General features: G+C 50.2%; 3 protein-coding genes and 1 non-coding gene across 9 annotated transcripts; 1 reads left to right on the top strand and 3 right to left on the bottom strand.

The window, feature by feature from the left end:
* Positions 1-156: 156 nt before the first annotated feature.
* trnaa-agc lies at positions 157-229 on the bottom strand. The gene has a single exon. It is a non-coding gene; the product is annotated as a tRNA-Ala (tRNA).
* On the top strand, positions 220-11,729 carry brd8a (bromodomain containing 8a). 3 transcript variants are annotated; one of them, XM_047043205.1, is made up of 20 exons: positions 220-302; positions 420-483; positions 1,092-1,188; positions 1,338-1,407; positions 1,501-1,550; positions 1,749-1,871; positions 2,017-2,097; positions 2,303-2,367; positions 2,803-2,945; positions 3,138-3,329; positions 3,443-3,524; positions 4,173-4,316; positions 5,205-5,368; positions 5,791-6,268; positions 6,349-6,392; positions 6,756-7,051; positions 7,215-7,307; positions 7,451-7,519; positions 7,933-8,215; positions 11,013-11,729. In XM_047043205.1, exons 2-20 carry the CDS (start codon positions 465-467, stop codon positions 11,070-11,072), a joined length of 2,553 nt encoding a protein of 850 aa, XP_046899161.1. In that variant the 5' UTR covers positions 220-302; positions 420-464; the 3' UTR covers positions 11,073-11,729. The 3 variants fall into 3 exon arrangements, with proteins under 3 accessions (XP_046899161.1, XP_046899162.1, XP_046899163.1); XM_047043206.1 differs by lacking the exon at positions 4,173-4,316; XM_047043207.1 differs by lacking the exons at positions 220-302; positions 420-483; positions 1,092-1,188; positions 1,338-1,407; positions 1,501-1,550 and having other exon boundaries at positions 1,780-1,871; positions 2,807-2,945.
* A 140-nt stretch (positions 11,730-11,869) lies between these two features.
* On the bottom strand, positions 11,870-18,326 carry dnajc18 (DnaJ (Hsp40) homolog, subfamily C, member 18). Its single transcript, XM_047043224.1, has 8 exons — positions 17,638-18,326; positions 17,086-17,266; positions 16,445-16,590; positions 15,818-16,018; positions 15,124-15,236; positions 14,712-14,821; positions 14,393-14,565; positions 11,870-13,899 (listed from the first exon to the last, which is right to left on the bottom strand). Exons 1-8 carry the CDS (start codon positions 17,762-17,764, stop codon positions 13,775-13,777), a joined length of 1,176 nt encoding a protein of 391 aa, XP_046899180.1. The 5' UTR covers positions 17,765-18,326; the 3' UTR covers positions 11,870-13,774.
* Positions 18,327-19,015: 689 nt separating this feature from the next.
* On the bottom strand, positions 19,016-22,863 carry ecscr (endothelial cell surface expressed chemotaxis and apoptosis regulator). 4 transcript variants are annotated; one of them, XM_047043229.1, is made up of 11 exons: positions 22,668-22,862; positions 22,147-22,376; positions 21,812-21,931; positions 21,615-21,677; positions 21,314-21,427; positions 20,987-21,118; positions 20,075-20,170; positions 19,818-19,845; positions 19,624-19,694; positions 19,391-19,473; positions 19,016-19,264 (listed from the first exon to the last, which is right to left on the bottom strand). In XM_047043229.1, exons 2-11 carry the CDS (start codon positions 22,331-22,333, stop codon positions 19,256-19,258), a joined length of 903 nt encoding a protein of 300 aa, XP_046899185.1. In that variant the 5' UTR covers positions 22,334-22,376; positions 22,668-22,862; the 3' UTR covers positions 19,016-19,255. The 4 variants fall into 4 exon arrangements, with proteins under 4 accessions (XP_046899185.1, XP_046899184.1, XP_046899186.1 ...); XM_047043228.1 differs by lacking the exon at positions 19,818-19,845 and adding an exon at positions 19,784-19,817 and having other exon boundaries at positions 22,668-22,861; XM_047043230.1 differs by lacking the exon at positions 19,818-19,845 and adding an exon at positions 19,784-19,817 and having other exon boundaries at positions 19,017-19,264; positions 22,147-22,236; positions 22,668-22,861.
* Between the last annotated feature and the right edge of the window lie 53 nt (positions 22,864-22,916).

Below are 22,916 nucleotides of genomic sequence, written 5' to 3'. Positions count from 1 at the left end.
CTATTTAACATGCATCGGTAACTTGACATCGCCAGACCAATTCTCAAATCGAGTACGCGTCTGCCAGAACATATACAAAACGAGCTCTTAAAATATTCAGTTTTCCCGGGATGATAGTTCTACATGATCGACAGTTTCTCACAAAGACAAAACGTTTGGAGGATGCGGGCATCGATCCCGCTACCTCTCGCATGCTAAGCGAGCGCTCTACCATTTGAGCTAATCCCCCGGTGAAACGACCATTGGATTAAAATGACCAATATTTTACAAAAAACGCAAAAAGGAAAAATACATCATAAACAGTAAGTACATTATAGATGTCTGTTGTGAATTAAATACTTGCTATTTACAATTTTACACTAAACTAAAAAGTATAATTAACAATCATCGAATGAACGTTTTATTGGTTAACCCGGCAGGGAGAAATTCAACTTGGGAGGGTACAGGGGAGGAGTGACAAGAAGATGGCGAGCGGGGTTGGAAGTGAGTAAATAACGAGTTATAACAGTATTTATACATAGCAGACCTACACATGACAGTTTGGGTTGTTATGAGCCAGAGAACAAGTTGCATGCTATGACAATTTTCACATGAAGTAAATGCCATTTGTAAATACTAACCATATATAGCACAACATGCATGAATGGCTGAGCTAGTAGCCACCTCCTGCTACTGTATGTTAAGGTACGTTAGCTCGATTACAGCTAGCTAGCTAGCTAAATCTGACTAATACGCAAAACATGCACAGCTGCACAGCCGTTCTAAATATAAGACGGCTTGCAAACATTATGGCTTTTTATTTTAATTTTACTAAATGATATTTTCTATTCTAAAAATGTTTTACTCCTCTTGCACAATATGTTCGCATGATAGCAAGTGACATTTGCAAGCATGACCCTCCCTCGCACATTAGGTTGGGGTTCATAGGTTTTTATGATCAGGACAAGATGACGGCTTTGGTTGACCAAGATGAGAAGAAAACATCAAGTTTGACATATGAGATTTGAACCAAGAGATTCTGAACAATACTGAGCTATGTATGGATATTGATTTACCCCATTTTCCTCATCCCCCTATAACTCAATCTGCAGAACACAAGTTGCTCTCTATGGGGCCTACCGAACCATGGTCAGTAAGGGAAAAGCTGTGCTTGGCCACTTCTGTCATGAAGAGTGGAGACCAGAACTGGTACTGTAATCGTATCACTGACCATATCCTATTACATAACACTTTTTTTAGACAACATAAATGTTTGGCCGCAGGATTAAAAAAAAAGAAGGAAAAATTGACTAAAAATAGATCATTATTGCACCTTCGTTGTAATTGAATCTTTTTAGGGTGTCAGTCAGTCGAGCCATCAAACCCTTTGCAGAGCCTGGACGACCCCCCGACTGGTTTTCACAAAAGGTAGGACGGCCGGACGTTTCCAAACGAAAGCAAGCAGATGGTACCTCAGAGTACAGTATCTTTGACCCTCCTCTTCTCTCTTTTTTCTCTCAGCACTGTGCATCTCAGTACTCTGGACTTCTGGAGACCACCGAGGCACCAAAGTAAATAAAGAAACTTGACATCAATCATCTTTGGGATGTTTCAGTGCTGTGTAATGGGCTACCATTCCCCTTGGTCACCAGATAAGACCCTAGTGTTACGATGCAAAATGACCGAGACGTGGAAATAGAACGTGATCACGTCTGTGGGTATCGGTGGATAGCCTATGATATCTGTGGCGCGGTGTTTGTTCCCCGCAGACGGAAGCGGGGGGAGAAAGGGGAGGTGGTCGAGACGGTCGAGGACGTGATCGTGCGCAGGCTCACGACGGAGCGGATCGACGAGCTCAAGAGGCTGATCAAGGACACTCAGGAGAAACACAGGTACGCCCGCGGCCGCCCGTCGGAGGTAGAGAGAGCACGTCTCTCGTCCGCAGTGAAATAACCGTGAATTCTGTGGACGAAGGCGGTTCAGGAGCTGTAGGCCACTTGACGAAGCAGGTTTTTTTGCGATCTGCGCCGTTCACAGGAAGCTGAAGAGAGAAGCTGAGCTGATCAAATCAGGCCACCTGGACACCCAACTCGAGGAGCTATGGAGCGACATTCTACAGTAAGACAAACATCTGTTTAATAACGGCGTTATTCCGGCAGTAGGCACGTTTCACACGCCTGTTTTTAGCACCCAAGGAATCCGTTTGTAGGCTCGAACGTTCATATTGGATGACGCTCTTTGTCGGTAGGACACCCGGGGAATTCCTCGCCGGCGGTTGCTCCAGAGAAAATGTGACCCACGTGTGACCTTTGTGTCTTATCAGGAAGAAGAAGGAGGACGAGGAAACAGCCGAGGAGAAGAGGAGGGCGACAGACGCAGCCTATCAGGGTACGCTCGACTCGTTCGACGGACGCCGGTTTCCGAGAAGCGCTCGTTGTAGTCACGCGCTTGTGACAAACGCGCCGACCAGGCATCGTCCAAATCAGTTGCCGCTCACCGCGTGGTGTTGGATTTGATTTGATTAAGATCCTCATTAGTGGATCCAGAAACGCGTCAGCTACTCTTCCTTGGGTCCACACAAAACACATAACGACGAAAAAACTAATCGAAAATCATCCTCACAACCCCCGAAAATAGTAATAACAAAGAACAACGGAATTCTAGTAAACATATGACGCACGTCGACGTCGGACACAAACAGCTGCGCAAATTGTGCTTCGCTCCTCTTTTCGGGAACTGGCCTTTCTCGTGTGCTGTGTGTGTGTGACGACTGAACTAAGAGCAGTCTTACCCCTGCCGCCCCAACCCCTGACCCCCTTCCAGCCAGACAGGCGGTGAAGAACACCCCTAAACGAGTGCCAAGTGTGACTGTGCGATCCCCCCTGGGGTGTGGTTCGCCGGGCCTCGAGTTCTCCCACGGCGACGCGCTGCCGAACGTGGCCGAGGATCCCGGCTCTTCTGTCCCTGTGAGTCCCTGTCAGGGGGGAAGGGCTAGGGGCAGGGCTAGGGGGAAGGGGCTAGGGGCAGGGCTAGGGGGAAGGGGCTAGGGGCAGGGCTAGGGGGCAGGGCTAGGGGCAGGGCTAGGGGCTCCAAGGAGACCTGACTGGAGCTCACACGGTGCAGGTGTAAGGACAGGGCTTTTCCCTTTGACCCTCCAGGCCCCCGGAGCAGCAGTGTTCATGCCCCTGACTGAGACCTCGGTCCCTGGGGCCGGAGACGGGGGCCTGGGGGCGGTCCTGGAAGACTCCCTGCAGAAGAAGCTCCTCGTCCAGAAGGCGACACCCCCCCCCTCCCCCCTGCTCTCTGAGCTGCTGAAGAAAGGCAGTCTTTTGCCCACCAGTCCGAGACTGGTAAATCTGATTTAAAAAAATAACAGCACATCCATGGCAGAAGCCTGGTGCAAATGCGGGCAGTGCTGAGGAAGAGGGGTCTTGAACGTACCTCTGTGTTCACTGTCTTCCAGATTGGCGATGGCGACCTGGCTTTGACTGCAGCACACGACTTACAGCTGACTGCGCCCAACATACCTGGCTCCCAAGCAACAGGTAAATCCACAAGCACACTACCCCCCCCCCCCCCCCCCCCCCCCCCAAAAAAAAAAAACCACACACACCCAAACTCGTGCACACACCCAGCTTGCTCACAGGGCATACTCTTGCCTAATACTAGTTACATAAGCGAGAGTTGCAAGGCTATATGTGGAATGTTCTAGCGTCTAGCTAAGCCTCACGATACTGTTGTGAAAACCGCGGCTTTTTGTGCTTGCGTGCTTATAGGCGTTATGTCTGTTCTGGAAGGGACTCTAAAGCTGGGGCAAATTGGCTTTGCTCGCCCCCGACCGGAGGTTTGTTTGAAAAGATTCCTGTTGAGATGTCGAGGTGGTGTGTGATAAAAGGCAAAGACATTCCATTGGGACAATAACGTCCACAGAGGAGGAAGGAATTCCCCCCCTCCCCCCCCCTCCTCCTTGTCAGCATATCGTCATCAAGTTCCAAATGAACGCATGTCTGAGGGTCCGGGGAGAAACAGGATTCGATGATTCCCACCTCCACCAAAACAGCCCCACATTACAACCGTGGAGTAATATCAGTGTATTCGTGTGTGTGTGTTTGCCCCCCGGGGCAAACATAATGCTTCCCCTGCCCTTTGTGGATGCTGTCTATGCTCTATGTGTGTGTGTGTGTGTGCGCCAGGTGCCCCTACACTGTCTCGCCTGCTGGAGGCCGGTCCCGCCCAGTTCTCCTCTCTGGGCTCCTTGTCCAGCCCGGAATCTTCCGCCGGCGTCCAGCTCACGAGCACAGCCCCTGCTCTGGACTGCCCTGCCTCGCTGCACACAGGTCTCTTCCGCTTGTCTCTCTGTGCTCACCTGCTCCACCCCCCCACTCCCTCCATCCTTTCCCTCTCTGTCCCTCAGGGAAGTGTTTTTTTTTTTCCGTTTTTGGAAGGGAGCCTCCATCTTGTTTTGAAGGAGGGGGTATCCTAAACCCTGTTCTCACCTGGTCTGAGCAGGCGTCTCGGGCGATTTGGTCGCGAGCGGGCAGCCGTACGGCAGAGGGCGTCTGGCGTTTAGAAGGCGTCTCTGCGTGCCTCGCCGGGGATTTTTCTCTCCCGAACGTTTCGGTTTGCGGAGAGCAAAACGTGTCGCTGTTTTGACCCAGTAGGAGGCGGAAAAGTGTGCTTCTGTGCCCGGTCTTCCGGAAACGAACGGAAGCAGAAAAATACGTCAGAACAACTCAGACGGGGTACTAGGTGGCATCTCAATACGTCCTGGGTGCATTCACACCTGTTCTCCGAGCTGTCCACTGGTGATTGGACCACCCAAGATGCAAGTGAATGCCAGGTGTGAACAGGGGCTATCACCATGCACATTTTGAAATGGACAGCTGGATAGATTTGAGCAAATGATTTCGCAAACGTTCAATTCGGCACCCACGGATTCAAAAGTGTTTTTCCAGTCAGAGAGTGGAACTCAACTGTTGTATTTCATGGATTCAATCGTTTGGCTGTGGCCATTAGTGGTTGCTAATACTGCAGCAAGCGTATTCACCCATTCAGGCTGGGGTGAACATTGAATGTGTCCCCCCCCCCCCCCCCCCCTCGCCGGATGTCAGTTGCGTTGTTGCACTGTCTGAGGTAAAACCATCCCATCTCATCTCACCATGGCTGGTCTGGAAGTCAGGCAGTCGGATTGACCCGGAAGCCCTTCTCTCTCTGTGTGTGGGCAGGGGGGGAGGAGATGGCGTCGGCCGTGCCGGCGGGGTGCCAGACGGGCCCCGGTGGGGAGAAGGTGCCGGAACTGGGGGAGGAAGACCTGGTGACGGTGTCGTACATGGGCGACGAGCTGGACCTGGAGACCGTGGGTGACATCATCGCCATCATCGAGGACAAGGTACCTCCTGTCTGGGGTGGAAAAGCGATCTTTCCTCAGCGACGCTCCGGTTAAGAGCTCTGAGAGGTGGTTTGAGAGGTGTACGGAGGGTGGGCGGGTTAGGTGAAATTCCTGTGGTGCTCTGAGGTCATGTGTCGATACCATTGAGTAGTAAGTTGATGCTAATGGGGATTTCAGGGTGGAGACCCGTTTAAGACTTCATCGTGACTTGCTCCCACCCCGATTGAGATAGCGAGGATTGGGATTTAATCTAGCGAGTCGTCGTCATCAAAAGTATCTTTGTAAAGTACAGTCAAGTGTTATGCGAGGAAACGTCGAGGGGAACGCTGAAATCCGGTTGCAGCATAGGGTTACGTAAGGTAACGGAAGGGTCCCCAAGGCAACGGAAGGTTCCGGTGACCCCGACTTTCCCCTTCCTCCAGGGAGACGAGAACTCCGAGGCCCTGGACGCCGCCGCCGTCGAGGCTGCCTTGTCCCTGTGTGAGGAGAGCAGCCACGCTCTCGCCGGCCCCTGGGAAGCCCCCTTCCGGACCCCCGAGGCAGGCCCCTCCGCCCCCCTCGGAGCCTCCCAGCTCCCCGCCCTCCACCCAGCCTCCCTGCACGCCGGCCCGGAAGGGCAGAGGGAGGCGGGGGGGGACCCGAGGGGGGGCGGCGGCTCCGACCGGTGCCCCTCGGCGTACTCCCTGGGCGTGGGGGCCCCCTCCTCTTCCTCCTCCTCCTGCTCCTCCTCCTCGTGCGGCTCCTCGGGGGCGACGGAGCCCGGCCAGGCCGGGGCCTTCCTGCGGGCCAGGGCCTCGGGGGGCGGCGGGGGGGAGGGGGGCTCGGCCGCCTCCTCCCGCGGCGCCAGGAAGGGTGAGCGCGAGGCGTGGACGCGGCGGGGAGCGGACGCGACCCGCGGAGGTAATTGTGGACGCGTGTGGACGGCGGTTTCGTGTGGACGCGTCACGTGGCCGGTTCTCTCATCGGCTTCTCTTTTCCAGGGCTGCTCTCTGAAGGCGCCCCCGTGACCGCCCTGCACTGCAAGGTCAGATACAACAGGATGATGATGATGATGAAGTAGCTCGTCATGCCGTCTCACCTTAGTTTCTCTGGAAGGTTGAGATCTATTCCACTCACTTTTCTCCCTCTCTCTTTCTCTCTCTCCTCTCTCTCCTACCCCCCCTCTCTCGTTCCTTCTCTCTCTCTCTCACCCACTCCCTCCCCCCATCTCTCTCGTTTTCTCCCACTCCCCCCCCCCCCCCCCTCTTTTTTCCCCTGCCCTCCATCCCTCTCACTTTCTTTCTCCCTCTCACCCACTCCCCCCATCGCTCTCTGTCTCTCTCTCTCTCCCTCTGTCTCCCCACTCTTCCCCATCTCTCTTCCCCCTCCTCCCCCCCCCCCCCTCCAGGAGGCAAAGGAGGACGAGGGCCCTAGCGACGGCGAGGACGGCAGCGTGGCCTCCGACGCCAAAGAGGCGCCGGGGGCCGGCGGCGGCAGGGGCGGCGAGGAGGACGGGGACGGAGAAGGGCCGGAGGAAGAGGAGGAGGAGGAGGAGGAGGAGGAGGGCTACCTGTCGGAGGCCGAGGGCGAGCTGGAGCGGGCCAGCGAGAGCGAGGACGGCTCCAGCCTCCACACGGCCTCGTCCTCCCTGCGGCTGCACGCCACGGCCGACTCCGTCCCCAGCAGCCCCGCCTCGTCCCAGTTGTGAGTGAGCCACGGGCGCGCCGGGCGGCGTCGGTGTAGTGTGGTGTGTGCCGTTTGCACGAGAAGGGTTTAACCTCCCCTCCCTTTTGTGTTGTCTCCCTCCCTTTATGTCCCTCCCTCCTTCCCTCCTCCCTCCCCCCCTCCCTCCCTCCCTCCCTCCCAGCTCCATGAGCAGTGAAGACCAGGAGGCCATCCAGGCTCAGAAGATCTGGAAGAAGGCCATCATGTTGGTGTGGCGCGCCGCGGCCAATCACAGGTCCGAACCCCCGCCCAGATACGCGACAAACGGCGCGAGCATTCGCTGCTAGCCAGGCGCACGCTAGGATATGCCCCCCCCCCCTTCTCCTGCCCCCAAATAAAAAGTGACGTGTGTGTGTGTGTTTGGTTGCTGTGCAACAGGTACGCCAATGTGTTCCTACAGCCCGTGACCGATGACATTGCTCCAGGGTACCACAGTATAGTACACAGGTAAGAACTGGGGATAGTCTGGGCTGGTCGTTCTCCTCTCAAAGTCACTTCAGAACACCTCGTGGGGCCTGTGCTACACTCCGTTTCGGGCTTCGGGCCAGTAGTCCTTCACGGCTTGCCTCACTGGCCTTGCCGCTAACCATTCCCTCGTTTGTTTATCTACTTCAAGACGTCCACCCCCTGTCCTCTAAATCGAATGGTACGGCCCCTTTTTTTTTTTTTACAAGCTTCACAGAACTGCACCTAAACCAGCCTAAACCCTCGAGGAAGACACGGGGAAAGCTCCCAGGAGAGAACTCACACCCTCTACGCATCCCTCCATCCTCCCCCCCCTCCTCTCCTCCTCTTCTCCCCCCCCCCCTCTCCTCTCGTTCCCCTTCTCCCCCGGGGCCGCCCCCCCCCCCCCCCACCAGGCCCATGGACCTGTCCACCATCAAGAAGAGCATCGAGACGGGCCTGATCCGCACCACGGCCGAGTTCCAGCGCGACATCATGCTGATGTTCCAGAACGCCGTCATGTACAACAGCTCTGACCACGACGTGTTCCACATGGCGCTGGAGATGCAGCGCGACGTCCTGGAGCAGATCCAGCAGTTCCTCGCCACGCAGCTCATCATGCAGACCTCCGAGTCGGGCATCAGCGCCAAGAGCCTGCGCGGGCGGGAGGGCGCCCGCAAGCACGACCCCTCCGACAAGGTAGGGGGGCGATGGTAGGAGAGGGGTGGGTGGGGAGGGTAGCGATGGAGGGGGTCGCAGAGGAAACTGGGGCAAGTGTGGGTGGTGGGGGGGGGGGGGGGGGGGGGGCGGCTGAAAGGGGCCGGGCAGGGTTGGAAAGAAGTTATTCTTGGGTGGGGGAGGGGGAAAGGGTTGAGGACTGAGGTTTATATTTAGTCATTTAGCGGACACTCTTATCCAGAGCGACTTACACTAAGTACAGGGACAACATTCTCCCCGAGGCAGGTAGGGTGAAGTGTCTCGCCCAAGGACACAATGTCATTTGCAGGGCCGGGAATCGAACCCGGCAACCTTTGAAATAATAGCCTTATTCCCTGAGCGGTCAGCCATCTGACCCCCCCAGGTTTAGGTGAGTCTAGTATGGGAGGAAATATGGAGAGAAGAATCGGATGCTTTAAGAAGCAGGAGGATAGGTTAGGGGGACAAAACCATCCAAAACGACCCTTTGAAATAGTGTTTGAGTCACTGGGTTTTAAAGATGGCGGGGCGGGCTTGGCAAAGAACAACATCCAGAACACAATTCCAACGTTGTGAAAGAAATGCATATGACCAGGCCTAGTGACTGCTGTACCCGGTGTCGTGCGAGTGTGCTTTCGGTGTGATAAACGACAGTTTTCCTCATGAGCGGCCGTCATCCAATCCTTCCGCCGCCTTTTGATGTTTGTTCCTCATTCCTCACCACTGACGCATAAACACATCTGCTGCCACACGCGACTCACGTGGGGACCCAGGGTACAACTGTGGCCCGAAAACAACCGAATCATGACCACGCGAGTCCACTCTCTCACGTCACATTCCGGTCCATTCCATCCCTCCCCTTCCATCTTTCTATCTTCATACTGTCTCTCTGTCGTTTTTTTTACGGCTTTCGCGTTTGCGACCCCGTTGTGTTTGCCTCTGTGTGTGTTTCGGTCTGTTATTGTTGGCTGTTTGTGCGTGTGCTAGCGTCAGAGTTGGGGGGGGTCAGACGTTGGAGTTCCGACGTTAAACTCACTGAATGTGACTGGAATGGAATCGAAAACAAGTTGCAGAATTTTATTGACAGGGAAACGGAATGTAGCAAGGTCGTTTGTGCCTTGCTAAATCGTACAAATGAAAGGTTTTCTTTTAGCTGAATTGTGTTCTCATTAAAATCACAGACATACAGAATATGTCATCAGGGCCTTGAAGGATATTCCTGAGATTCACAAATTCACATTCTCATTGCACTTTATTGATTCAGAGAAAATGTTTCTCATATTGCTGTCGTTCATCCACAACACATTCCATGGTTCTAAAGTGCTTCTGACAAAGAACACCTCGAAAAATGCACCCAGATTTTTAGCGCGGCTCCTTTCGGCCTCGTTCCACAAGCGGAAACCGATTTCGAATGAGTTCCACAAATTCGAAACAAAGTCGACCCCGACTCTGGTGCTTTGTAATCCTCGCCTGTAGGGACTCATCACACTCAGCACTGGAAACGTCCGTCTTCATCCTCATACAGGACGCTTGTGGTCCTTTTTCCCGATAGTTTGACAGGTCAGCCATTATCGCTCGTCCGTCCGACAGGAAAGAAGACGAGGGAAAGAGCCAGGCTTGCGTCCTCACTGTCCAGGTGTGGCACAGAATGGTGCTGTGCCTCATCGTGACATGGTCCTTGTGCCACTGTGTGTGTGTGTGTGTGCGCTACCGCTGTTACAGTGTCTTGTGTGTGTCAGTCACTCTGCCCCTCTTCTTCCCTTGCGCTCTCTCTCTCTCTGACTGGATCTTCTGTCCTCTCGCAGGACTGTGTCCCCATGGCTTCTCCTGCCTTCCTTCTCTCTCTCTTTGTAAGTACTCTGACAAGAGCCGCAGCCGATGACCCGCTCAAACTGTTTTCTTCATTTCTTTTTTGCCCGTTTTTTTCCAGTTCATATCTCTCTCTCCCCCCCCCTCCTTCTCCACACACACACACGCACACACAGTTGTGGCCAAATAATGTTCACCACAAACGAAATGGTCGTGTTTTTTCGTCCCCATTCTGGATGTCACTGTTTATATTGTCGAAGCTTTATTTGGGGTTTTAAATCCTAGCAAGCTAGCATGGTTAACACGATTGGGTGTTCTCCAAGTGTCATTTAGAGCATAAACACTACCCCATAGAGGAATATTTAGGGGAAAATACCCCACCCACAAATTCTCTCTGTCTTTGTAAGCACCTTGACAACAGCTGCAGCCCAGAATCTGCTAAAATATTTGTTTTTTCTTTTCTGTTTTTGCTATCTCTCATCTCTCCCTCCCTCAAACTGATTTATTTGAATATTATAGAAGTTTTTTTTTCTTTCAAAACTAGCGAGACAGCATTCTTAACATAACTGGGCAGTGTGGTACAGGTGTACAGAATACCGCTAGTAAAAAAAAAAAAAAATAGGTCAGTAACGGTTGTTGCATTTTCAGCTTCCCCCCCCCCCCCCCCCCCCCCCCCCCCCCTGTCCACCGCAAAAATAAACATGGATATACCAACATATTTATTTGATGTCAACAGTATTCTGGAATAAATTGTGCATTTGAATTACGTGCATAATTAACTTAGTACCTGTGGAAATATCCATCTTAATCCTTATACAGGATGCTGTCAACCAGTCTAGGTATAATCTAAGATGACGAATTCAAAATTCATGGACAAGCCATTATTTGGATGTAGATAGCATTTAATACTCCTGACTTTTCCAATTCATTATCACAAAATCCATAATCTTCAACTGACAGCTTTTTAAAATGTCTTGCCCCGCTGTACCAGGACGGGGGCACTAGAGGGCGCCGCTGTGCCATAGAGGCCGACCTGAAGATGAAGAAGTGACCCTGAGGAAGCCTGGATGTCTGGGAGCTGGACGGGACGTCTGATTGATACCCTCCGGTCAGGCCCGCTTGATCCGACACGGAGGACACCCCTGCCCGGGTAAACCCCTCTTCCTCCTCCCATCTGCTTCACAACGTGGGCCCCTCTCAGCTCCAAAGTGCAATGCTATCCACTCATGTCATGTAGGTGAAATTAGACAGTAATCCCCCCCCCCCCCCCCCCCCCCCCAGAAAAGCACTTGAGCGCCTGTTGTGTTCTGAGCAAAGGAAGGACCTATTTTTTTATAGGAACGAATGCACTTCTCGTCTACCCTCCTCCTTGATGGGAAAAGGGGACGACGTCCTTACCTGCGCATCGACTGCCAGTCTTGTCATGTCGGTAATGCAGATCGGTACATGTTTAACGTATTAAGAAAAGGTCATTTTGTTTCATCCGGGCCAGCTGATGAGGCAGTCTGGGTGCAGGGCGGGCTATCTGGACTACACAGTGTCGGGTCGACACGACGAATGGCGTAACCTTCCATTGTGAACGTGTGATGTGATGTGTTTTGAACGTACTCCTGTCTAGTATTGTACGGGCATGTCCCGTTGTGTACGTACGCCTTCGTCGAGGCAGTCGTGAATGTTTGGGAAAACAATAAACATCGCTGACTAAGAATGCTTGGTTCTAACTACGTTCGGAATGCCCCCCCCCCCCCCCCCCCCCCCGACAGAGAGAACCAGGTTCCAAACTCTGGATATACTAACTGGAACACATGAAAGGTTTCCCAATCAAAACACCACAAGTGTCGGAACTTCTTATTTGAATTTTTTATTATTAAAACCACCAGCAAACCTTTGCTGTGCACAAATCAACTGAACACCACATCTCAGTCAAGTAGTGACAATCAGTTACAATACTTCGAACCCTCACTGACCAAGTCTTCTCGACCAATAGCAGACAGCCACAGTACAGGTGATTGGTGACTGGGCGAGCGACCTGCTACACGAGTTGTCTTCATGGCCGGACGTCAACAATATAAAGTGTGAGAAGATGCAAACTACAGCGCAAACTAATTGGAGGGGGAAGCAAAACCTACATGAGAATGCTACTAGTAACAGTCGATCATGGGAGTAGCCTAGCGCTCTGGGTTCATCAAGTACCAGCGTTGTTGGTGTGTGTATTTCTTAGGGCTGGGCGATATATCGAATATTAGCGATAATATCGCAATCATTTTCAGGACGATGTACAATTTGAAAATATTGTGAATATCGATTTTTTTTTTTTTTAAAGGTCCTTGTGTTGCTTGTGTTTTAGGATCACCGTCTGGCTCCCCTGTGTTCTCACACACACACACACACACACAGACACACACACACACACAGACACCGTTTGTGCACATGCTCACAAAGAGCATGTAAACAAACTGAAAATTGCACTCGCAGACACTCTCTCTTTGTCCTGTCACATAAGGAGCTCTGCATGAATTGTTCCATGTGAGGTCCATTTTGTCAAGTTACAAGTACCATGTTATGTTCTATCTAAATGTTTTTTTTCTAATGAAGGCAAAAGAAAATCATATTTTTATTATTATTTAAATAAAAACATATTGAGATACGTATCGAATATCGTAAAGTTTCGGACAATATCGAGACATCCATTTTGTTTTGAAATCGCCCAGCCCTAGTATTTCATGTGAACTGTTCTTGTGCCACGGGGAGATATGGAGAGGGTGAGATGCTGGGCATGGCTCAAGCTTCTCGTAGGGCTGCATGCAGCAAGTGTGTTTGTGTGTGGGCTTTCATATAAAACAACATTACAGTATTTCCAATCAGTCTGACCAAATGGACAATGGGATGGACAACAGTACCATCACCTTTTGGCTAGTCTTGGTAGTGCACAGCCAAAACAGACCGACAGGTAATCTCCAGTACCACACAAAAGAGATCCGTCGTTTATAGAAAGTGGATCTAGTGGATTATAAAAGACCTAGAGCTCTTTGCTTTTTGTTTCGCTAGACGGAAGGAAATCTACACATTTGTCGACTTATATATTACTTTTAAAACATTTACGATCTCACCTTTTCACATTACAGCAGCTTTCATCCCTCTGGAACACTGGTTAAGCTTGGAGCTTACTGCAGTTTTACACTAGAACCTTCTTTCATGAACCAGAAAATCAATACAAACGCTGAAGCCATACGCACCCCAAAGAACTATTGAAGAACACTCCGATACAGTGCTGCCGACAGACAAAATAAATGAATGACAATCTTAGTAACTGACACACGCGCACAAAAAAAAAAAATCATACAAACATAAGCAACACAAAGATTGAGCATGAAACAAGCCGTCTCAAACCTCAGTCACAAGCCTTTAATTCCTTAATGTAAGGAAGTAACATGGTGGCTTCTGTGCATGAACACGACAGGGCCACGGCCAGGCAGGGCCTGCTCTTGTTATCTACATAGGGCCACGGTTGGCAGCTTACATGCATATTCATCCTTCCAAGAGGAGAGAAAGCACTGTTTTCTTCTTTCCCCTTCCCCTTTCCCCTCCTCCCCACTTCAAAGGGCGTTGTCCGACACCATTGCGCTGCTTGAGGAGAGACATTTCTTGGAGGAGAAAAAAAAAGAAAGAAAAGTGCCCCGGTTTCATAAATAAAAAATAAATAAACAATACTTTAGTGGAAGATACAGCTCTCTGCTCGTCCTCCAGAAGTCCTCATTCTCCCCTCTGCCGGCCGACAAAGCGATACAGCTTGTCGCAGTGGTCCAGCTTCATGGACTCGGCCTTCTGCTTCAACCGGTCGTCCCGGTACAGCTGGCCCAGGTTGGCCAAGTCGGACTCTGAGGAGACGGGCAGAGAAGGGGTTTGGCGTGAGACCACTGCAAAATTATCATTTTCTTTTGGTTTTAAGTACGTGTTTGAGTAAAATGATTATAAAAAAATATATATATATATATTCTCAACTACTGACAACATTTCTCCCAAGTAAAAACCTAGTCATTTTGATAATGTACTGTAATTTCCCGTCTGCACCAATGACAAAAGCCTTTGTAAACGAGCTTTAGAAGAGGTTCATCCCTACTCTGAGACTCACAGTGAAGGCAGGCCTCCTGCTGAACAGGCCAAGAACGGAATAATCCGTCTATTATTTTGTTTGTCTGTTTTCAATAAGGCTGCTATTGACCTGCGGCACGCCGTGCCTTTGCTACCGAGGTCGACAGCGGCGCTAACTTCGACGCGGGACTGAAAAACGAGACCGAACCCTTCCTTCCGTCCGTCCCCACCACTTGAGCCTGCTCTCAGAGGAGGGAGGGAGGGGGGGAGGGGCCTTACTCTGCTGCTTCTCCTTCCAGCAGGTGTTCTGCAGGTGCTCGATGTAGTCGCTCTCGATGCTCTTCTCCAGCTCGTCCAGAGCGTCCCCGCGGTACTCCTTCTGGAAGGCCTTATCCACGTAGTAAGGCACGCCCATGTTCTGCGTCTCCCGGGAGACCACCAGTCCCATGGCCCTGGGGGGGGAGGCGGGGGGGGTGGACAGACAGACAAGACAACCGCAGTGAGGGTTGAGGGATTCGGACTGCGACGTGGCTGGTTTGGGTTATGGCGGTGGGAAGATCGGGACGGGGGGAGGCTGTTGGTGATGGGGGGGACTCACGGTTTGTAGAAGAGGCTGTAGGGGGGGTTAGTGGCCATCAGCTGCGTGAACACAGAGATGAGGATGAGCACCAGCACAGGAAGCAGCTGCAGCAGGGCCGTGAAGGTGTTCTAGAAGGACAAAGACGTCGTGGGGCCACGCCGGTCAGCGACACCCCTCAACAGTAACGTCGAGCAAAAAACGTCGAGTCGAGCGCCTCCCCCAAGTGGAGCGCAAACTCGACCTCCGCATGCCTCAAAAAGGACACCGTCGCAATTCATTACATTTTCAGACGGACTAACAGTAAGAAATGTCCCTACACATTTTTGGGGTGGGTTTAAGACGCTGTCCTCGCTCAGGAGGAAATAATAGTATTCTTTGACAAAGGCTTTTATCGGGTGAATTTCAGGTCGACTTGGCTCCGAGCCCTGACCTGACTGCGGTTCTCCTCCACCTCCTCCTCGCGTCTCTCGTAGGGGCGCCTGCGTCGAGGCTGGTAGAAGTTGGAGTAGGTGGCCCCTTGGTTGGTGTACACGTGGATGTTGCCTAGGAGAACACATGACCCCATGATGAGACACTCGGCCAGGCGGTTTAGACCGGCCAATCGCTCTCTCTTTACACCCAACTCTCTGGATTAATAATGGGAGTCAGAGGGCTGAGCGGTTAGGGAACCGGGCTAGTAATCTGAAGGTTGCTAAATCGATTCTCGGCCGTGCCAAATGACGTTGTGTCCTTGGGCAAGGCACTTCACCCTACTTGCCTCGGGGGGAATGTCCCTGTACTTACTGTAAGTCGCTCTGGATAAGAGCGTCTGCTAAATGACTAAATCTAATGTAATTTAAACAAAACGACACGCACAACATGACGCACACCCAGACCCCCTTTCTTACGAAACTCCTCGATGATGGTCCTCCATTGTCCGTTCACACACACACTCACATTTAGTCATTTAGCAGACGCTCTTATCCAGAGCGACTTTCAGAAAATACAGGGACATTCTCCCACGAGGCAAGTAGGGTGAAGTACCAACGTCAAGTGCACCGGGACCGGGAATCGAACTGGCCACCTTCAGATGACTAGCCCGATGCTCTACCCGCTCAGCCACCTGACTCCACACGCGCACGCACCTGTGGGGAACCTCCCGCCGAAGAAGATGTTGAAGAGCTCCTCAGGGGAGATGTCGGCCTCAAAGTCCCTGTTGAAGGAGCGGTGGGGGGCGTGGCGGGCGTGGGCCCCCGGGGGGCCGTCCGAGGGAGCCTGCTCCCCGTACTGGTCGTACTGGAGACGCTTCTCGGGGTTGCTCAGCACGGCGTACGCGTTGCCTATCGCTGCCGAGAGCGCGCACACAGAGAGAGAAAGAGGGAGAGAGAGAAGGGGGGGGGGGGGAGAGGGGAGAGAGAGAGAGGGGAGAGAGAGAGAGGGGGGGGGGGAGAGAGGGAGAGAGAGAGAGGGGAGAGAGAGAGAGGGGGTGGAGGGAGAGAGGAGAGAGAGAGAGAGAGAGAGAGAGAGAGAGAGAGAGAGAGAGAGAGAGAGAGAGAGAGAAAAGGGGGGGAGAGAGAGGGGAGAGAGACAGAGGGGGGAGGGAGAGAGAGAGAGGAGAGAGAGAGGGAGAGATGCATTAACAGAATGAGGGTGGGAGAGTCTCGCCAAAGAGGGAGAGGAAGGAGGGAGGAAGGGGGTTGGAGTCAGAAGAGGGGCAGGCTGGCAGAGGACGGCAGTGTCGGGCGGCTGCGTCGAGGCCACTCCCCCTTTACCTTTGAATGCGTCCGTGGCCCCCGGGGCGCAGTTCTTGTCTGGGTGGAACTTCAGGGCCAGCTTCCTGTAGGCCTTTTTCAGGTCCTCGTCACTGGCATCCTTCGAAGCGCCGAGGATCTCATAGAAGTCCCTGCATTTCTTTATCCTAGGGGAATAAATAAACGATTGCTAGCAGGCTAGTTTAGGACTGATTTCGGTAGTGTGTGCGGACCGTGCCTGCATTTATAGTCGGACCTTACTGAAGGTGCTATGTCATATTCAGAGGGTGCGGGAAATGAGCCTGGGAATCTGCCAGCTCATGTTTGGCCACCCTCCAATTCATACTGATTTCCACCCCAGCCTGAATAGTGTTTGCGCCCGTTGATAAGGCCCTTTGCAAATGTAAAATGAACTGAGAGGTTCCGGACTAATACGTTTTTGTGAGTTGGTCTGGCGATGTCAGGCTTTCAAGAGCCCCCCCATTCACCCCCCGCCTGTCTCACCAAGCATCATCTTAACTATCAGATGAACACCCACTAGATAATAAATAATATAATTCATCATGCTACAAATAACCATGGCGTTAGAAAAAAAATCTACCAATGATGGTAGCGGTGGTATAAGGGGTCATGCGGGCTATCCATTTCATTGCTGTTCTTACCTGAAAACCCCCTGCCGCTGTTCCTCTGTGTAGCTCTTCTTGTCCTCACTGGATCCGGCGCTGCCTTCCTCCCCTCCTCTCCCCTCTCCCAAATCCTCGTTCCTCCATCCCCTGGGCGGGGGGACGTTGTTACTCTCTGGGGCGGCGGAGCTCCCGTTCCTCACTATCGCATCGATAAGTACTAGAAAAGGGGGAGTAGTGCGTAGGATCGGTACAATTTTCTCTTTCAACGTATGAAAATACTCTAGAATATCCCTAACGGCATTCGTAGGGCTAAGCCAAGGCTTGACATTTGCACGGACACTTGGCAACGCCAACTATAACATGTACTACTATGTATAAAAAACAACAACAACTGAATATCAACAGTGACTGCAGGTCATGTCGCTAATTAAAATTGAATTCTGGAGTATGCATTTCAAGACAGTCGTTGCAACGAGCATGCATTATGTAATTCACATTTCATAAGCTACAGACGTTGCACTTTCTATTTAAACATCCAAGCTGGCAAGCAATGCTAGTTAAAGAGACGGCCATTTATGGCACAATTACCTCTTGCCCGAGTACTGGGGTATATCTTTTGGGCTTCATACAGGAGCTGAAGTGCCTTTTCTCTCCGTCCAGATCGCAAGCAAAGCTTTGCTTTCTCTATCAACCGCTGCGATTCCTCTTTATCCATCTTAACTCGTTATGTAGCCAGCTGTTGATAAGCGCAATCGGCTAGCTAGAAGGAGGTCGTTAGCTACCTTGCTAACCTCTTAGCCAGAAAGCTTGATGATTGCCCTAGCCCCAGAATGGAGGAGGGCTAAAGAAACCAAGAATTGCTGGCTGTGACCGCACAGATCGGTCACATCTGCCTGTTCTCAACCCGACGGTGGCCTCTAAGCGTAACTAGCTCAATGTGTTTGCAAACAGCTAGCTTAGCTAGCCGACGAAGCTACTAGCTAAACGGCTAGTTAGTTTTGGTTAGCCAGCAGCAGCGTTCGGTTACGACTCTTCGCAGTGTCAGATATCATAGCGATGACGCTTGGCTGTAACCTTTGAATCGAAGCACAAAAACAGATGTCAGTGCGGCTGTTGTTATGGTCAATATTTAATCGAACCAATGACGGGGATTGAAATTCGATAACTATCGAAAATTTGATAACGTTACGGAGACATTAAGCGAGCTAACGCCGACATTTATCAGGCTCGTATTAACCTCCATTGGCTAACAGGAAGCGGAAACATATCTGAATTGACGGATCCAATATGCCACTGGCAATTAATGCAGTCCATTATATCCATAAACCAAAACAGTCATACAACCAGGGGCGCTGCCAGGAATTTTGGGCCCCATGACAAAAAAAATCCAATTGGGCCCCCTCTGGGACCTAACTGTCCCATCAAAAGCTTTACATAACTCTAATTAAAGGCTGTCTTGCTTTTTGTAGTTCAATACAAGTACTAGCACAATATTTACTGCTGGTGATTTGTACATGCAAGTCTGCATGTGTACATCATCATCATCATCATCTCTGCTGGCCAGTGCCCTCTCAAAAGCCTCCCTGTCCCTGTCAGTCAAATCTGCTGGCCCCAAACCTGGGCCCTCATCCTTTTTATGACTTCTGTCTTCTTAAATGACATCAACACCACAGAACATTTATCCAAATTACCTACAGTTATGTATCACCACCACTTGATTACAAACATTAGATCCAATTGATTTTTTTTGTTGTGTGTGTTTTTGTGTGTGCAAGCTTCTCAAATTAAGTGCCCTTTATAATGGGAATAATGAAGTCTGTATGTCATTTAACAGTCATAATTCAATCTAAATGAATGTATCAAACTGGATAATTTTAATATATATATATATATATATATATATATATATACGTTTTTTGGGGGCCCTGTCAGTCAGGCCCGTGCATACAACATCTGGGATTAATGGAGTAAACACAATGTAGGCTGAACATCAGTATTTGTCACCACATAAAGGAAAACCTGACATATTTATTACAACAAATAGCAATTACATTTTTTGTTTGAAATAGAGAAAAACAATCATGTGACCATGAACAGGCTAATAACCAAGCAATGCTTAAGAGGACCATAAACTTGATGTCCACATTGTGTTTTCACATTTCAGTCCTGGAATGGCAAGTAAATGGCGCAATGATATTCTTTCTCCTCACACCAGCTGCAATGAAAAATAACATCCATTATTAGACCTTATTCCGAAGAGACAACCAAACAAATATGGTGTATCCTTTTACAACAATGGTTGCTATTCGGGGAACGTTGCACAGCAATACTCTCTGCCCACCTTGGTGTTCAGTAGGTCCTGCCTCAGTGTCAGATTCTCAACATCCAACGTTGTACTAGGAACTGAAGAGAACCGATGGGAGTCTGAGTTTGGGATTAAAGGGAGAGACAGCGACGCAATTGTTAACTTGTCCTTGCCATGTCTTCGGACTGCTCACCATAGCAAAGAAGATAAGCCGAATGAATGATATTCACAAGTCACTCATAATTCTCTGTGTTTCAAAACAACCGTACCTGTGTCAGTGTTGATCGTCTTTATAGAGACTAAAGTGATGCTGTCTTTATCTCCATTGGTTGTGGTGTTGCTTTAATAAAATATACGTATTACAGACATACTGTGCACAGGGGGTAAACGTTCACATATTTCCAAACTCTGCAAGTAGAGAATGCTTACGTTTCAGACTCCATGGAATCACTGTTCTTTTTACCTGTCAAATAGCTTGTTTGTTGTTAGTTCTGCATAGAGAGAAACCTAACATTTTACAACATGCTTTTTTGGACTATTGATTTAAACGCATGATAAAATCAACAAGTTGCCGGATGTCTAATAGCATACCAGTTAACTAGTACTTCTTTATCATTTGATATAAAAAATATATACATTTAACAGCACACAATTCTCACCAAGACATAGAACATGGGAAGTGTAAATATTAGTTTTTCCTTTCAAGAAACAACTATTTACCATCATCCTTGGGGGTGCTGCATCGTCCTTTGAGGTTGACGGCCGTAACTAAAATCACCGTGATTACAATTAGTATCAGGATGAAGATCATCATGCCTATGGGGGGGAAAGGACAGGCCAGTGAGAGGTTATCAACACGATCATTATCATCACCCTCCTCACCACCTCCACCACAACCATCATCCTCATCGCTAGCATGCTCATGATCCCTATCTTACGATTACATTTGAGTCATTTTAGCAGACGCTCTTATCCAGAGCGACTTACAGTAAATACAGGGACATTCCCCCCGAGGCAAGTAGGGTAAAGTGCCTTGCCCAAGGACACAACGTCATTTTGTTGGCACGGCGGGGAATCGATCCAACGACCTTCTGATTACCCTAACCGTTCAGCCACCTGACTCCCTTTCACTTCATCTTCCTCCTCTCCACTTCAGACATGGTTGTAATCCTCCCTAACACGCTCATCTCCCTCATCGCTATCTTCACCGCTTCCATCACCATCTTTAACATGCTCACCGTCATCACTAGCCGACACTTTCCACCAAAGCTACACACCGACAGTGTATAGAAAAAGTGCCGCAGAAGATCAAGCATCAGTGCATAGGTCGAATGATATTTTGGTTTGTCAGGTTCAAGGAACGATCTGTGTTTACTTGCTACTTTGCAATGTAGCCACATCTCAGCTACCAGGCACGGTGACCACCAAAAGAATACCCCAGTGCAACAACGACATCTCCATGACAGTAGCTAACTATTTAAGTCATGGTGAACCAAAATCGTGTAAAGTGCTGTGTAGCAAATTCTATAGTGCACACTATACAGTATGTACATAGTACTTCGATAGTACATAGGACAGTGCAGCAGCTATCATCATCGCTAATAGTAACTCTCATCCACATCCTGGTCGTACCGAAGGCCACCATGGTGATGGTGAGGCTGTCGTTGTGGGGCTGTGTGGGCTGGACATCCGCCTGGGTGTGTGGAGCTCCATCAGAGGAGGTGACAGTGGGTGGGCAGCACTCTGCTGGTGCAGCTGGCGATCCTGAGACCGGAGAAGCCAACAGTCACCCAAACAGTCCCCCAAAGCAGTCAGCGAAAGCCCTCGACGCGAAAATGAGGATTTATCCCTCGAGAGGACGGCGTTGGAGCCAAATGGACGGAGGAGTGGTCGAAAAACGGGTCAGACGTAACGTGTTAGCTGGTAAAACGCGCGCAGGGACGAGGGGCAGGTTTTTACCTTGCGCTGGGGCTGTGGTGTGGGAGGTGGTGGCTGGTTTCTTTGCCTCTGGCGAGGGTGTAGGTGTCTGAGATGTTGTTGCCTGCAATTTGGAACTTACACTGCTGGTGCTTCCTGTCAGGTTTATACAACATCTGTTATTACGCGGAAGGCCTATATTGCGGTTTGAAGGATTTCTGATATATTGTTAATTATGACCTCAAAACTCTGTACAATGATTTGCTGTGAAGGTGTGCTTGATTGTGAGGTTTACCAGATAAGCATAGACACGAAGAAAAGAAAGGAAAGCCAGTTCCATTACCTAGCGAGGTTGATGAGTAATGAAAAGCTGCCACTCTGGAGGTTTCTGTGATTTGACCGGTCCCTGGAGGAAAGGAATACAACTGTGAACGGATGAGCGTGCCCAAAATCTTTGGCCCCATTCCTTAGAGGGTTGGGCAATCATTTGTCCCAATCTCCCCCAAAAATGCAAATAAAGATCCCAAAGACCACATCTACCAAACACAGAGAAGGTGGAGGTTTGAGATGGTGTCAGACCGGTCCTTTGAGAGGCTGTTGTTGTGCTTATAACCTGACCCAGAGTAGTAGCATTGTCTGGTGACGGTGTTGTTGAAGCCACTGTGGGTTGAAACAAATACTATCTTTACATGTAAGCATGTGAATGCCATTTTCCTGGACAGACCATTGCATTCACTTGTTAACCTTTGGTAATCCCATTGTATTGAATTCCTTCTTTGATACAAAGGAATGGAAACGGAAATAATCTGTGTTAACAACAACAAGGAGTGGGAGTATTCCAACCCGGACATATACTTCTTAACAGAGACACTCACCAGAATAGGTCCCAGACACAGCGGCTGTCGTGGACCCACCCTTCAGGATGTCTGTAAGGTCGGTCTGATTCATGCCACTCTGGGCTGAGGCTGTAACAGTTGAGCTTTTAGAATGATCTTTCTGTACGGCCAGAAGTTGCCGTCGTTCTGAGAAGCTGTTGAACATCATTAGACCCTTGCCCTGCATTTGACTGGCTTCTCTTGGTCATGGAGTTCAAACCTACTGTAGCCTGTACAACCAAGCAGACATTCATTGCTCATGTGCCATTAGAGGTCGTTCCATCAGATTCTACATAAAAACATAGAACAGTGCTGTGTTCATGCATTGAGTAGCCATTAAGTCTTTCTTAGGAAGATGACTAAAGACACAGAAATACTTTTTTCCCCCACTAAATAGAATGAGAAACAGAGAAGTGGAGAAGAAAAAAAAGACTTTGAAGGAACATGAAGTAACGTCTATTTAAAGAAACATCTGATCCCTCGCCAGCCTGCTTCAGAGGTTCTGTGTCGCCAGAACTTACCTGCTGGGCTGAGGAACAGAACAGCCAGCAGACTGTAGGGATGGAGGAACAGACCCATGTCCAAATCCACAAAACTTCTGGTCTCTTAACTTCTTCTGCGTATACCGCCTACTGTGCACGTGTATGCTAGGTCTTATTGATTGGGTGCATGCGTCTGTATGAAGCTATGGTTTAGGTTCATTTGAGAAAGAGAGAGGGGGGGGGGGGGGGAGGGAGAGAGACAGAGGGGTAGGGAGAGAGATAGTACCG

The sequence above is a fragment of the Hypomesus transpacificus genome, chromosome 20 (assembly GCF_021917145.1).
Source record: "Hypomesus transpacificus isolate Combined female chromosome 20, fHypTra1, whole genome shotgun sequence".
Lineage (NCBI taxonomy): Eukaryota > Metazoa > Chordata > Actinopteri > Osmeriformes > Osmeridae > Hypomesus > Hypomesus transpacificus.
The sequence above is the reverse complement of the archived record's forward strand: the minus strand, read 5'-3'. Positions and strand labels throughout refer to the sequence as shown.

Bases quoted from the DNA above. Each gene is read 5' to 3' on its own strand.
- brd8a (XM_047043205.1), top strand. The intron at 4,317-5,204 runs GTCTCTTCCGCT...GTGTGTGGGCAG, and splicing joins CCCTGCCTCGCTGCACACAG to GGGGGGAGGAGATGGCGTCG. The intron at 7,052-7,214 runs GTGAGTGAGCCA...CCTCCCTCCCAG, and splicing joins AGCCCCGCCTCGTCCCAGTT to CTCCATGAGCAGTGAAGACC.
- dnajc18 (XM_047043224.1), bottom strand. From the start codon at position 17,764: ATGGATAAAGAGGAATCGCAGCGGTTGATAGAGAAAGCAAAGCTTTGC. The intron at 14,566-14,711 runs GTGAGTCCCCCC...CTCCCCCCCCAG, and splicing joins TACAGCCTCTTCTACAAACC to GGCCATGGGACTGGTGGTCT. The intron at 13,900-14,392 runs GTAAGGCCCCTC...CCGTCTCCTCAG, and splicing joins CTGGAAGGAGAAGCAGCAGA to AGTCCGACTTGGCCAACCTG.
- ecscr (XM_047043228.1), bottom strand. From the start codon at position 22,333: ATGCAGGGCAAGGGTCTAATGATGTTCAACAGCTTCTCAGAACGACGG. The intron at 21,932-22,146 runs GTGAGTGTCTCT...TTCAACCCACAG, and splicing joins TGTGTCTGGGACCTATTCTG to TGGCTTCAACAACACCGTCA. The intron at 19,695-19,783 runs GTAAGCATTCTC...ATTTTATTAAAG, and splicing joins GATTCCATGGAGTCTGAAAC to CAACACCACAACCAATGGAG.